This window comes from Drosophila suzukii, assembly GCF_043229965.1.
Source record: "Drosophila suzukii chromosome X unlocalized genomic scaffold, CBGP_Dsuzu_IsoJpt1.0 scf_Xc, whole genome shotgun sequence".
In the NCBI taxonomy this organism is placed as follows: Eukaryota; Metazoa; Arthropoda; class Insecta; order Diptera; family Drosophilidae; genus Drosophila; species Drosophila suzukii.
The window spans coordinates 3,084,933-3,099,736 of NW_027255894.1; the positions used below are offsets into that span (position 1 = coordinate 3,084,933).

General features: G+C 35.8%; 1 protein-coding gene across 1 annotated transcript; it reads right to left on the reverse strand.

Annotated features, from left to right (window-relative positions):
- Window positions 1–443: 443 nt before the first annotated feature.
- On the reverse strand, window positions 444–2,158 carry LOC139353867 (uncharacterized). Its single transcript, XM_070998091.1, has 2 exons — window positions 696–2,158; window positions 444–640 (listed from the first exon to the last, which is right to left on the reverse strand). The coding sequence occupies exons 1-2, from the start codon at window positions 1,980–1,982 to the stop codon at window positions 629–631; spliced, it is 1,299 nt and encodes a 432-aa protein (XP_070854192.1). The 5' UTR covers window positions 1,983–2,158; the 3' UTR covers window positions 444–628.
- Window positions 2,159–14,804: the final 12,646 nt, after the last annotated feature.

The window sequence follows — 14,804 nt, forward strand, 5'->3', positions numbered from 1 at the left end:
AATTCCTTTTCCACTAGATTTATTTCCGGCTCAATATAATTTTTATTCGTAACTTCTTCTTCATTTCTGATTTTACTAAAAATTTCCTTAATTGTTTCCCTGCTGTCCCTAATTCCATGATTAACATCGCTACAAATTTTATTTTTATCCCTAACATTACTAACAACATCGCTAATTATTTGCTTTTCATCACTAACATCATCGCTAACTATCTGCTTTTCATCACTAACATCATCGCTAACTATCTGTTTTTCATCACTAACATCATCGCTAACTATCTGTTTTTCATCACTAACATCATCGCTAACTATCTGTTTTTCATCACTAACATCAGAAGGATTTTCAATATTCTCAACTGTAACCATTTTCAAAGTGTCAAGGTTTAAATTTAGATTACAAGCATCCATAAAATCTCGTCCCAAGATTACATCATGACTCATAGATTCGTTTGCCACAATAACTAAATTAAAATGTACTTTATTTAAATTTTTCAAAACATAACATAATATTTTTCCATAAGTTTTCAGGTAACTTTTGTTTAAACCATAATACGAACTTAAAACTGGTAATTTCGAAATGTCTTCTGGTACTTTGGATATTTTAATAAATGAAATTGGGCTTCCTGTATCTATGAGGCATTCTGCAATTAACCTGGTATTAGAATCGTTTACAAAATTAATTTCAACATATCTTACATATTTGTTTTCGCCCTCGTTCTTGTTTTTGTTCTTCAAGCATTTCGCCACAAAGTGTCCCATCTCACCGCACGCATAGCACGATCCTTTTTCCCTCTTTGACTTCCTGCACTCGTACGCCCAATGCCCTTTTGCATTGCAATTGAAACAACGAGTCTCTTTGCTGTCCTTGGGATCCGTTGATGTCGTCGGCCTGCCAACTCCATATAGCTTTGGCAAGCTTACATCCGCAAACGCTCTCTTTATGTGCCCAACATCCACAAAGCATTGAATATGCGCCTGATTGCGTAGCCCTTGATTGGGGATACCTTCGATGATGCAGCTCAACATTTCATCTGCATCAATATTAAGGCCCTGAGCAAGCATTATCTTGTCGTCGACATAACTCCCGAAAGTTTCGCTTTGCTTCCATTTGCGCCCTTCGAACTTGCGCCGTATCTCCAACTTCGATGATTTTTCTCCAAACATTGAGATCAGCTCTGCCATTAGGTCATCCAACGGTAGCAACACGCGGTCTGAATCTGCGTGCAGCCACTCATAAGCTTTGCCCTTTATTTTGCTTAGCATTAGCATCTTTACGAATTTTCCTCTTATTCCATAAATGGTCGCGATATTTTGCACCTGAGTAGTCCATTTGCGGGCACACGACTCGCCAGAAAACTCACTCAATACCTGTGTTGCCATGCCCAACGAGACGTCGATGCTCTCGCTAAAATTTTCCACCACCGCTTTACGTTCGCTGCTTTTTGCGTTTCTAGAATTTTCTCCAGCCTGGTTGTGCATGCCGTCTTCTGCGTAATTGTCGTTCCTTCCACCGTCTTCGTTTTGTTCGCCGCCTTTTTCGTTGCTCCGTTTGCCTCTAATTCTGAGCATGCTGCCAGCCACTTCGTCATTCGCTGCACCATCTTCGCCGTTAGTTTCGCCGTCTTCTTCGATGTAATTCTCAATGCCGCCGTCACTTTTGTCGCCGTCTTCTTTGTCGTAGCTCTGGATGCCGCCGTCTTTGCCGTTACTTTTATCTCCGTCTTTGCCGTTACTTCCGTCGCCGCCTTCTTTCTGGAAAATTCCGCCGCCGTCTTCGAAAATTTCGTCGCTGCTGTCATTGCCCTTACTTTTGTCGCCATCTTTATCATCTTTTTGTTTCGCCATTTCACCAACTTTTCCACGAACTTCCTTTGGTACTTTATTTAACCGCAAGATCAATTCCTTTTTCGTTCCGGTTGTTGATAGCTTCAACACACTCAACCACCTTTTTAATTGTTCGATCGAAGCATTATTTAATTCCATTTTGATTTTCTTTTGTCTTTACTTTAATTAATTGGCTCGTGATCGGCCCACTTCTGATTTTGTAGGGGTATAACGTATTCCCCTGAAGTTAAACACCAACGCAGATATATACTTTTAGTCTTTTCTTTTATTTGATAATTTGGTATGTTCCGGATCACGGTCGGCGTTCAACTGCCCTCGCTCTCAGCTCACGATCCGCATCAACCCCCGATTTATTGAGAGAGTGTGAGAGCGATGAGATTGAGAGAGAGAGTTAGAGAACAGTGAGCGGCATCGTACAACAACAACAACTTATTCTTAGAACTAACATGAATGATCTAGAAGGAATACAATAACATACACATACATACATACTACGACGTAGCAATCCTGCTACAGTATGTCATTGATTTTAATTTTGCAAAGGTTTACTGAAATGGGCCTTCTTTCCATCTTTAAAAGCCCATAACCTGGTCAAAAGGAATCGGATTTCGATATGGCATACCTTTATAGGCTTGTGGAATGATTATGTTGTTATCTGCATTAAAATATATAACTTTAAAGGTAGTTAAAAATATGGCCGTTTTTATGTAATTGATTTTAATTTTGCAAAGGTTTACTGAAATGGGCCTTCTTTCCATCTTTAAAAGCCCATATCCTGGTCAAAAGGAATCGGATTTCGATATGGCATACCTCTATGGGCTTGTGGAATGATTATGTTGTTATCTGCATTAAAATATATAACTTTAAAGGTAATAAAAAATATGACCGTTTTTATGTCATTGATCTTAATTTTGCAAAGGTTTACTGAAATGGGCCTTCTTTCCATCTTTAAAAGCCCATAACTTGGTCAAATGAACTCGGATTTCGATATGGCATACCTTTATAGGCTTGTGGAATGATTTTGTTGTTATCTGCATTAAAATATTTAACATTAAAGGTATTAAAAAATATGACAGTTTTTATGTCATTGATGTTAATTTTGCAAAGGTTTACTGAAATGGGCCTTCTTTACATATTTAAAAGCCCATAACCTGGTCAGAATGACTCGGATTTCGATATGGCATACCTCTATGGGCTTGTGGAATGATTATGTTGTTATTTCCATTAAAATATATAACTTTAAAGGTAGTAAAAAATATGACCGTTTTTATGTCATTGATTTTAATTTTGCGAAGGTTTACTGAAATGGGCCTTCTTTCCATCTTTAAAAGCCTATAACTTGGTCAAATGAACTCGTATTTCGATATGGCATACCTTTAGGGGCTTGTGGAATGATTTTGTTGTTATCTGCACTAAAATATTTAACTTTAAAGGTAGTAAAAAATATGACCGTTTTTATGTCATTGATTTTAATTTTGCAAAGGTTTACTGAAATGGGCCTTCTTTCCATCTTTAAAAGCCCATAACCTGGTCAAAAGGAATCGGATTTCGATATGGCATACCTCTTTGGGCTTGTGGAATGATTATGTTGTTATCTGCATGAAAATATATAACTTTAAAGGTAGTAAAAAATATGATCGTTTGATCGTGAAATGGGCCTTCTTTCCATCTTTAAAAGCCCATAACTTGGTCAAAGAACTCGGGTTTCGATATGGCATACCTCTATGGGCTTGTGGAATGATTATGTTGTTATCTGCATTAAAATATATAACTTTAAGGGTAGTAAAAAAAAACCGTTTTTATGTCATTGATTTTAATTTTGCAAAGCTTTACTGAAATGGGCCTTCTTTCCATCTTTTAAAGCCCATAACCTGGTCAAAAGCACTCGGATTTCGATATGGCATACCTCTATGGGCTTGTGGAATGATTATGTTGTTATCTGCATTAAAATATATAACTTTAAAGGTAGTAAAAAATTTGACCGTTTTTATGTCATTGATTTTAATTTTGCGAAGGTTTACTGAAATGGGCCTTCTTTCATCTTTAAAAGCCAATAACTTGGTCAAATGAACTCGTATTTCGTTATGGTATACGTTTATGGGCTTGTGGAATGATTATGTTTTTATCTGCATTAAAATACATAACTTTAAAGGTATTCAAAAATATGACCGTTGTTATGTCATTGATTTTAATTTTGCAAAGGTTTACTGAAATGGGCCTTCTTTCCAACTTTAAAAGCCCATAATTTGGTCAAAATGACTAAGATTTCTATATGGCATAACTCTATGGGCTTGAGAATTGATTATGTTGTTATCTGCATTGAATTATATAACTTTAAATGTAGTTAAAAATATGACCGTTTTTATGTCATTGATTTTAATTTTGCGAAGGTTTACCGAAATGGGCCTTCTTTCCATCTTTAAAAGCCAATAACTTGGTCAAATGAACTCGTATTTCGATATGGCATACCTTTATAGGCTTGTGGAATGATTGTGTTGTTATCTGCATTAAAATATATAACTTTAAAGGTAGTAAAAAATATGATCGTTTTTATGTGATTGATTTTAATTTTGCAAAGGTTTACTGAAATGGGCCTTCTTTCCATCTTTAAAAGCCCATAACTTGGTCAAAGAACACGGGTTTCGATATGGCATACCTCTATGGGCTTGTGGAATGATTATGTTGTTATCTGCATTAAAATATATAACTTTAAGGGTAGTAAAAAAAAACCGTTTTTATGTTATTGATTTTAATTTTGCAAAGCTTTACTGAAATGGGCCTTCTTTCTATCTTTAAATGCCCATAACCTGGTCAAAAGCACTCGGATTTCGATATGACATTCCTTTATAGGCTTGTGGAATGATTATGTTGTTATTTGCATTAAAATGTATAACATTAAAGGTATTAAAAAATATGACAGTTTTTATGTCATTGATTTTTATTTTGCGAAGGTTTACTGAAATGGGCCTTCTTTCCATCTTTAAAAGCCTATAACTTGGTCAAATGAACTCGTATTTAGATATGGCATACCTGTAGGGGCTTGTGGAATTTTTTTTTTTATGCCATTGATTTAAATTTTGCGAAGGTTTACTGAAATGCGCCTTCTTTCCATCTTTAAAAGCCCATAACTTGGTCAAATGAACTCGGATTTCGATATGGCATACCTTTATAGGCTTGTGGAATGATTTTGTTGTTATCTGCATTAAAATATTTAACATTAAAGGTAGTAAAAAAAATGTGCGTTTTTATGTCATTGATGTTAATTTTGCAAAGGTTTACTGAAATGGGCCTTCTTTACATATTTAAAAGCCCATAACCTGGTCAGAAGGACTCGGATTTCGATATGGCATACCTCTATAGGCTTGTGGAATGATTATGTTGTTATTTCCATTAAAATATATAACTTTAAAGGTAGTAAAAAATATGAACGTTTTTATGTCATTGATTTTTATTTTGCGAAGATTTACTGAAATGGGCCTTCTTAACATCTTTAAAAGCCCATAACTTGGTCGAATGAACTCGGATTTCGATATGACACTCCTTTATAGGCTTGTGGAATGATTGTGTTGTTATCTGCATTAAAATATTAAGCTTTAAAGGTAGTTAAAAATATGACCGTTTGTATGTCATTGATTTTAATTTTGCAAAGGTTTACTGAAATGGGCCTTTTTTCCATCTTTAAAAGCCCATAACTTGGTCAAATGAACTCGGATTTCGATATGGCATACCTTTATAGGCTTGTGGAATGATTATGTTGTTATCTGCATTAAAATATATAACTTTAAAGGTAGTTAAAAATATGGCCGTTTTTATGTAATTGATTTTAATTTTGCAAAGGTTTACTGAAATGGGCCTTCTTTCCATCTTTAAAAGCCCATAACTTGGTCAAATGAACTCGTATTTCGATATGGCATACCTTTATAGGCTTGTGGAATGATTGTGTTGTTATCTGCATTAAAATATTGAACTTTAAAGGTAGTTAAAAATATGACCGTTTGTATGTCATTGATTTTAATTTTGCAAAGGTTTACTGAAATGGGCCTTCTTTCCATCTTTAAAAGCATATAACTTGGTCAAATGAACTCGGATTTCGATATGGCATACCTTAAGGGGCTTGTGGAATGATTTTGTTGTTATCTGCATTAAAATATTTAACTTTAAAGGTAGTAAAAAATATGACCGTTTTTATGTCATTGATTTTAATTTTGCAAAGGTTTACTGAAATGGGCCTTCTTTCCATCTTTAAAAGCCCATAATTTGGTCAAAAGGAATCGGGTTTCGATATGGCATACCTCTTTGGGCTTGTGGAATGATTATGTTGTTATCTGCATTAAAATATATGACTTTAAAGGTAGTAAAAAATATGATCGTTTTTATGTGATTGATTTTAATTTGGCAAAGATTTACTGAAATGGGCCTTCTTTCCATCTTTAAAAGCCCATAACTTGGTCACAGAACTCGGGTTTCGATATGGCATACCTTTATAGGCTTGTGGAATGATTTTGTTGTTATCTGCATTAAAATATATAGCTTTAAAGGTAGTTAAAAATATGGCCGTTTTTATGTAATTGATTTTAATTTTGCAAAGGTTTACTGAAATGGGCCTTCTTTCCATCTTTAAAAGCCCATATCCTGGTCAAAAGGAATCGGATTTCGATATGGCATACCTCTATGGGCTTGTGGAATGATTATGTTGTTATCTGCATTAAAATATATAACTTTAAAGGTAATAAAAAATATGACCGTTTTTATGTCATTGATCTTAATTTTGCGAAGGTTTACTGAAATGGGCCTTCTTTCCATCTTTAAAAGCCTATAACTTGGTCAAATGAACTCGTATTTCGATATGGCATACCTTTAGGGGCTTGTGGAATGATTTTGTTGTTATCTGCATTAAAATATTTAACTTTAAAGGTAGTAAAAAATATGAACGTTTTTATGTCATTGATTTTTATTTTGCGAAGATTTACTGAAATGGGCCTTCTTAACATCTTTAAAAGCCCATAACTTGGTCGAATGAACTCGGATTTCGATATGACACTCCTTTATAGGCTTGTGGAATGATTATGTTGTTATTTGCATTAAAATGTATAACATTAAAGGTATTAAAAAATATGACAGTTTTTATGTCATTGATTTTTATTTTGCGAAGGTTTACTGAAATGGGCCTTCTTTCCATATTTAAAAGCCTATAACTTGGTCAAATGAACTCGTATTTAGATATGGCATACCTGTAGGGGCTTGTGGAATTTTTTTTTTATGCCATTGATTTAAATTTTCGAAGGTTTACTGAAATGGGCCTTCTTTCCATCTTTAAAAGCCCATAACTTGGTCAAATGAACTCGGATTTCGATATGGCATACCTTTATAGGCTTGTGGAATGATTTTGTTGTTATCTGCATTAAAATATTTAACATAAAAGGTAGTAAAAAATATGACCGTTTTTATGTCATTGATGTTAATTTTGCAAAGGTTTACTGAAATGGGCCTTCTTTCCATCTTTAAAAGCCTATAACTTGGTCAAATGAACTCGTATTTCGATATGGCATACCTTTAGGGGCTTGTGGAATGATTTTGTTGTTATCTGCATTAAAATATTTAACTTTAAAGGTAGTAAAAAATATGACCGTTTTTATGTCATTGATTTTAATTTTGCGAAGGTTTACTGAAATGGGCCTTCTTTCCATCTTTAAAAGCCTATAACTTGGTCAAATGAACTTGTATTTCGATATGGCATACCTCTATGGGCTTGTGGAATGATTATGTTGTTATCTGCATAAAAATATATAACTTAAAAGGTAGTAAAAAATATGATCGTTTTATGTGATTGATTTTAATTTTGCAAAGGTTTACTGAAATGGGCCTTCTTTCCATCTTTAAAAGCCCATTGTTGGGGCGGTGCGGCTTGATCGTTGAAATACTTGAAGCCCCAAGATCGAGTGGTACGCAGAAAAATACGCGGGTACTTTGGTGGTTTTTACGCGACGTGCGTAGGTGTTTATTCGTACACTTTGAAACATGAACTGCTTAAGCCTAACTTAACTTAAGCGTTCCAGAGCAGAGCGGAGACTTAGGGGAGAGATGGAGAGGGAGAGCGGACGGCAGTGCGAGCGCGCGAGATATAGAAATCTGGATAAAACTGCCGCTCGACACTGTCTCCTGAAATTAAACGCCCTTTTGGCGTGAACATTCTCCCCCCCCTTGCGAGGACACCCGTAGCAAGAACCTCAGGATAGTAGGCTCAGGAATATGTTGGAAGTGTAGATCGGTCGTCCGTATGTAGGAGAGTGTGGTGGGCCTTTCCACACTTGTGGCAGTGATGACCACTGCGGCAGGAGTCCTTGGAATGATTGTGAGCCAAGCAATTGGAGCAGTACTTCTGGATTTGTACTTCCTGAAGCCGATTCTGGGGGCTTAGCCGTAGAAAGTGGTGGCACTTCCGTAGAGGATGGATCTTTTGGCAGACTCGGCATTGGTAGGATTTAATACCTCGAGTACGTCTGCCATCCAAGGCGGGGTATGGAACCCAATATTCGGATGGAGTATTCTTAGGAGGAACTTTTGGTACGGAAACTTGCGTTGAATAGGACGAAATGATGTGTGGAACTGAGGCGGATACTGGCCTTGGAGGGTCGGATGGAATCGTCGGAGTAGTAGGACCGCTGTTTCGATGCAGCAATGTGTGATGCCGATCTTGGCAAGTGAGACAGTTGTGAGCGCTTGTGCAATCCCGGAATTGATGGCTACTTGCAAAGCAATTGGAGCACAACTGCTTTCTTTGGATATAGGCTAAGCGATCTTCTACCGTCATCTGTAGGAAGCGTGGACATATACGCACGGGGTGGTTCTTCTTCGAACACAGATCGCAGCCTTTGGTTATCGGAACTAACCTTGTGTTGAAGGAATTTATTTTTGGAAATTCTGCCTCTCGATTTGTGTCTTTGGACTGGACGTGGTGGAAATTGGCAGATCGGAAGCTATCGACGGCCTCAAGAGTTAGATGGCGCTCCGTCAAATATGCATCAAGCTCAAGCCACGTAGGAATTTCGGCTTTATTTTGGATGGATTGCTCCCATAATGAGAGAGTGAGCTTTGGTAGTTTTGTCGAGCACATATAAACCAGGATAGGGTCCCAATTCTCAATATTAACACCGGAAAATTTTAAGGAAGTTAAGCAACCTTGAAAAGTGCGTTGAAGTTCCTTTAAGGCTGCTCCCGACTCCTGTGCTATGGATTGCACATTGAAAAGTGTTTTCAGGTGACTGTTTACCTGCAATCTCTTATTTTCGAAACGCTCAGTTAGGTTATTCCAGGCTGAGCGAAAGCCATCATTGGTGAGTGGGGATCTTGAAACTATGGAATGAGCTTCACCACTTGTTTTTGAATTTAAGTGGAATAATTTTTCAACGGGCGTTAGACTCGGATTGTCTATGTATATTGCCGTGAAAAGGTCCCGGAAAGTCGGCCAGCGAAGATAATCGCCAGAGAAAACCTCTGTGTCGATAGGAGGGAGCCGACAGCCATAAGACGTGGAATTTTGGGACGGAGTTACTGGAGCTTGAGGTATTTGGGAGGAGCCCTTTTGGATTTGTTCCATCAGCTGCGCGGCAAATATTTCGTAAGTGGAGTACGTTTGGTAATACTTGGACTTTAGTATGGATTTTGTGTCTGCGGCGCTCTCGCCTGCAGCTATAATGCAGTCGGAGCATATGTCGTATGCTGCCTTTACCGTTTGCCACAAGGAATTGAGGTGATCGCGACGGATTTTATAGGCGGATAACGTTGGTGTAGGAGCACCTGGAGCGTTCACAGTGGCCTCAAAGTGGATCAGACAGTCAGCTGTGGCCATAAATCGGGTTAAAGCGGATTTTACTGATGTTGCCATGACGTTAAATAATTTAGAATTTTAATTCAGATGTAAGGAACCGGATTGGAATCAAATTGGAATTTAGGAACCAATTAAGATTGTAAATATATACGGTCACACTGTAGGATAGGCAGAGTCAATAAATATTTATTGTATCGGATTGAAGTTATGTAAAGAATTACGGACTTTAATATTGTTTGTTTGAAAGGAACACTTTTTGTGAGCTCTTGACCCACTGTGCACTGGCGAAGGTATCGATATACGTATGTATGTGTGTACATATGTGGATTGCGAGTAGCAGAATAACGTTGCGGGAATGGGAAAGACTTCGCTTATGTTTGTATGTCGGTGCGTTTGTTTGTCACCTGCACAACTAAATTGCAAACGATTTGCTGGAGTAAATTTGAGGAATTTGTAACTTTGTTCTTAATATTGGAAATAGTTTAGCCGTATTTGTAGGTCGAGAAAAGTAATTGGAGTGGACTGTATTAGAAAGAGTAGTTAGAGTGGACTGTATTAGAATATTTATGTAAATATACACACGCAGCTGGAACACAGTAAAAAATAAAGAGTGCAAATCTTAAGGAAAAATTTTATGACCGGGAATTTTTTACTGCGGCTGAGTTATATTTTACACACGATTGGAATTGAAAATATATTTGACAAATATTTTCGTTGAATAGTAGCACTGAAATATTTACTGGAATTGTTTCAAGTGTGCAACTGTGGGCAAAGGAAACTGGAATATTGTCGGGCACAAGTAACGGAATTGAAATACATATATTAAATGCCGTTGCGTCGGATTAATCTCTTTTGGATTTAGACAATATATCATACAGAAAGTTAGTCGAAATAGGGTTCGAAAAACTGGCTGTATGACCGGCAATTATAGTAAGCGGAACTTATCTGGAGTGTTTCAAGCCTGCTGGGACAAAATCAAAGGAAACTCCAGGAGAGGAAAGTCCAAAGATTTTGAAATCCGGCTCGAAGGACCAAAATGTTGGGGCGGTGCGGCTTGATCGTTGAAATACTTGAAGCCCCAAGATCGAGTGGTACGCAGAAAAATACGCGGGTACTTTGGTGGTTTTTACGCGACGTGCGTAGGTGTTTATTCGTACACTTTGAAACATGAACTGCTTAAGCCTAACTTAACTTAAGCGCTCCAGAGCAGAGCGGAGACTTAGGGGAGAGATGGAGAGGGAGAGCGGACGGCAGTGCGAGCGCGCGAGATATAGAAATCTGGATAAAACTGCCGCTCGACACTGTCTCCTGAAATTAAACGCCCTTTTGGCGTGAACACCCATAACTTGGTCAAAGAACTCGGATTTCGATATGACATACCTCTATGGGCTTGTGGAATGATTATGTTGTTATCTGCATTAAAATATATAACTTTAAGGGTAGTAAAAAAAAACCGTTTTGATTTTAATTTTGCAAAGCTTTACTGAAATGGGCCTTCTTTCCATCTTTAAAAGCCCATAACCTGGTCAAAAGCACTCGGATTTCGATATGGCATACCTCTATGGGCTTGTGGAATGATTATGTTGTTATCTGCATTAAAATATATAACTTTAAAGGTAGTAAAAAATATGACCCTTTTTATGCCATTGATTTTAATTTTGCGAAGGTTTACTGAAATGGGCCTTCTTTCCATCTTTAAAAGCCCATAACTTGGTCAAAGAACTCGATTTTCGATATGGCATACCTTTATAGGCTCGTGGAGTGATTATGTTGTTTTCTGCATTAAAATATAAAACTTTAAGGGTAGTAAAAAAAAACCGTTTTTATGTCATTGATTTTAATTTTGCAAAGCTTTACTGAAATGGGCCTTCTTTCCATCTTTAAAAGCCTATAACCTGGTCCAAAGCACTCGGATTTCGATATGGCATACCTCTATGGGCTTGAGAATTGATTATGTTGTTATCTGCATTAAATTATATAACTTTAAATGTAGTTAAAAATATGAACGTTTTTATGTCATTGATTTTAATTTTGCGAAGGTTTACTGAAATGGGCCTTCTTTCCATCTTTAAAAGCCCATAACTTGGTCAAATGAACTCGGATTTCGATATGGCATACCTTTATAGGCTTGTGGAATGATTATGTTGTTATCTGCATTAAAATGTATAACTTTAAAGGTAGTAAAAATTACTGAAATGGGCCTTCTTTCCATCTTTAAAAGCCCATAACTTGGTCAAAGAACTCGATTTTCGATATGGCATACCTTTATAGGCTTGTGGAGTGATTATGTTGTTTTCTGCATTAAAATATATAACTTTAAGGGTAGTAAAAAAAAACCGTTTTTATGTCATTGATTTTAATTTTGCAAAGGTTTACTGAAATGGGCCTTCTTTCCATCTTTAAAGGCCCATATCCTGGTCAAAAGGAATCGGATTTCGATATGGCATACCTCTATGGGCTTGTGGAATGATTATGTTGTTATCTGCATTAAAATATATAACTTCAAAGGTAGTAAAAAATATGACCGTTTTTATGTCATTGATTTTAATTTTGCGAAGGTTTACTGAAATGGGCCTTCTTTCAATCTTTAAAAGCCAATAACTTGGCCAAATGGACTCGGATTTCGATATGGCATACCTCTATTGGCTTGTGGAATGATTATGTTGTTATGTGCACTAAAATATATAACATTAAAGGTAGAAAAAAATATGACCGTTTTTATGTCATTGATTTTAATTTTGCGAAGGTTTACTGAAATGTGCCTTCTTTCCATCTTTAAAAGCCCATTACTTGGTCAAATGAACTTGGATTTCTATATGGCATACCTAAATAGGCTTGTGGAATGATTATATTGTTATCAGCATTAAAATATATAATTTTAAAGGTAGTAAAAAATATGACCGTTTTTATGTCATTGATTTTAATTTTGCAAAGGTTTACTGAAATGGGCCTTCTTTCCATCTTTAAAGCCCATAACTTGGTCAAATGAACTCGGATTTCAATATTGCATACCCTTATAGGCTTGTGGAATGATTATGTTGTTATCTGCATTAAAATATATAACTTTAAAGGTATTAAAAAAATATGACCGTTTTTTGTCATTGATTTTAATTTTGAGAAGGTTTACTGAAATGGGCCTTCTTTCCATCTTCAAAAGCCCATAACTTGGTCAAATGAACTCGGATTTCGATATGGCATACCTTTATAGGCTTGTGGAATGATTATGTTGTTATCTGAATTAAAATATATAATTTTAAAGGTAGTAAAAAATATGACTGTTTTTATGTCATTGATTTTAATTTTGCAAAGGTTTACTAAAATGGGCCTTCTTTCCATCTTTAAAAGCCCATAATTTGGTCAAAATGACTCGGATTTCGATATGGCATAACTCTATGGGCTTGAGGAATGATTATGTTGTTATCTGCATTATATATATACATAACTTTAAAGGTATTAAAAAATATAACCGTTTTTATGTCATTGATTTTAATTTTGCAAAGGTTTTCTGAAATGGGCCTTCTTTCCATCTTTAAAAGCCTATAACTTGGTCAAATGAACTCGGATTTCGATATGGCATACCTTTATAGGCTTGTGGAATGATTATGTTGTTATCTGCGTTAAACTATATAACTTTAAATGTATTAAAAAAAAAGGCCGTATTAATGTCATTGATTTTAATTTTGCAATGGTTTACTGAAATGGGCCTTCTTTCCATCTTTAAAAGCCCATAACTTGGTCAAATGAACTCGGATTTCGATATGGCATACCTTTATGGGCTTGTGGAATGATTATCTTTTTATCTGCATTAAAATATATAACTTTAAAGGTAGTAAAAAATATGACCGTTTTTATGTCATTGATTTTGATTTTGAGAAGGTTTACTGAAATGGGCCTTCTTTCCATCTTTAAAAGCCCATAACCTGGTCAAAAGGACTCGGATTTCGATATGGCATACCTCTATGGGCTTGTGGAATGATTATGTTGTTATGTGCATTAAATTATATAACATTAAAGGTAGAAAAAAATATGACCGTTTTTATGTCATTGATTTTAATTTTGAGAGGTTTACTGAAAAATGCCTTCTTTCCATCTTTAAAAGCCCATCACTTGGTCAAATGAACTCAGATTTCGATATGGCATACCTTAATAGGCTTGTGGAATGATTATGTTGTTATCAGCATTAAAATATATAACTTTAAAGGTAGTAAAAAATATGACAGTTTTTATGTCATTGATTTTAATTTTGCAAGGGTTTACTGAAATGGGCCTTCTTTCCATCTTTTAAGCCCATAACTTGGTCAAATGAACTCTGATTTCGATATTGCGTACCCTTATAGGCTTGTGGAATGATTATGTTGTTATCTGCATTAAATTATATAACTTTAAATGTAGTTAAAAATATGAACGTTTTTATGTCATTGATTTTAATTTTGCGAAGGTTTACTGAAATGGGCCTTCTTTCCATCTTTAAAAGCCCATAACTTGGTCAAATGAACTCGGATTTCGATATGGCATACCTTAAGGGGCTTGTGGAATGATTTTGTTGTTATCTGCATTAAAATATTTAACTTTAAAGGTAGTAAAAAATATGACCGTTTTTATGTCATTGATTTTAATTTTGCAAAGGTTTACTGAAATGGGCCTTCTTTCCATCTTTAAAAGCCCATAATTTGGTCAAAAGGAATCGGATTTCTTTGGGCTTGTGGAATGATTATGTTGTTATCTGCATTAAAATATATGACTTTAAAGGTAGTAAAAAATATGATCGTTTTTATGTGATTGATTTTAATTTGGCAAAGATTTACTGAAATGGGCCTTCTTTCCATCTTTAAAAGCCCATAACTTGGTCAAATGAACTCGGATTTCAATATTGCATACCCTTATAGGCTTGTGGAATGATTATGTTGTTATCTGCATTAAAATATATAACTTTAAAGGTATTAAAAAAATATGACCGTTTTTTGTCATTGATTTTAATTTTGAGAAGGTTTACTGAAATGGGCCTTCTTTCCATCTTCAAAAGCCCATAACTTGGTCAAATGAACTCGGATTTCGATATGGCATACCTTTATAGGCTTGTGGAATGATTATGTTGTTATCTGAATTAAAATATATAATTTTAAAGGTAGTAA

Excerpts from the sequence above, each read along its gene's own strand:
- LOC139353867 (XM_070998091.1), bottom strand. The coding sequence starts at position 1,982 with ATGGAATTAAATAATGCTTCGATCGAACAATTAAAAAGGTGGTTGAGT.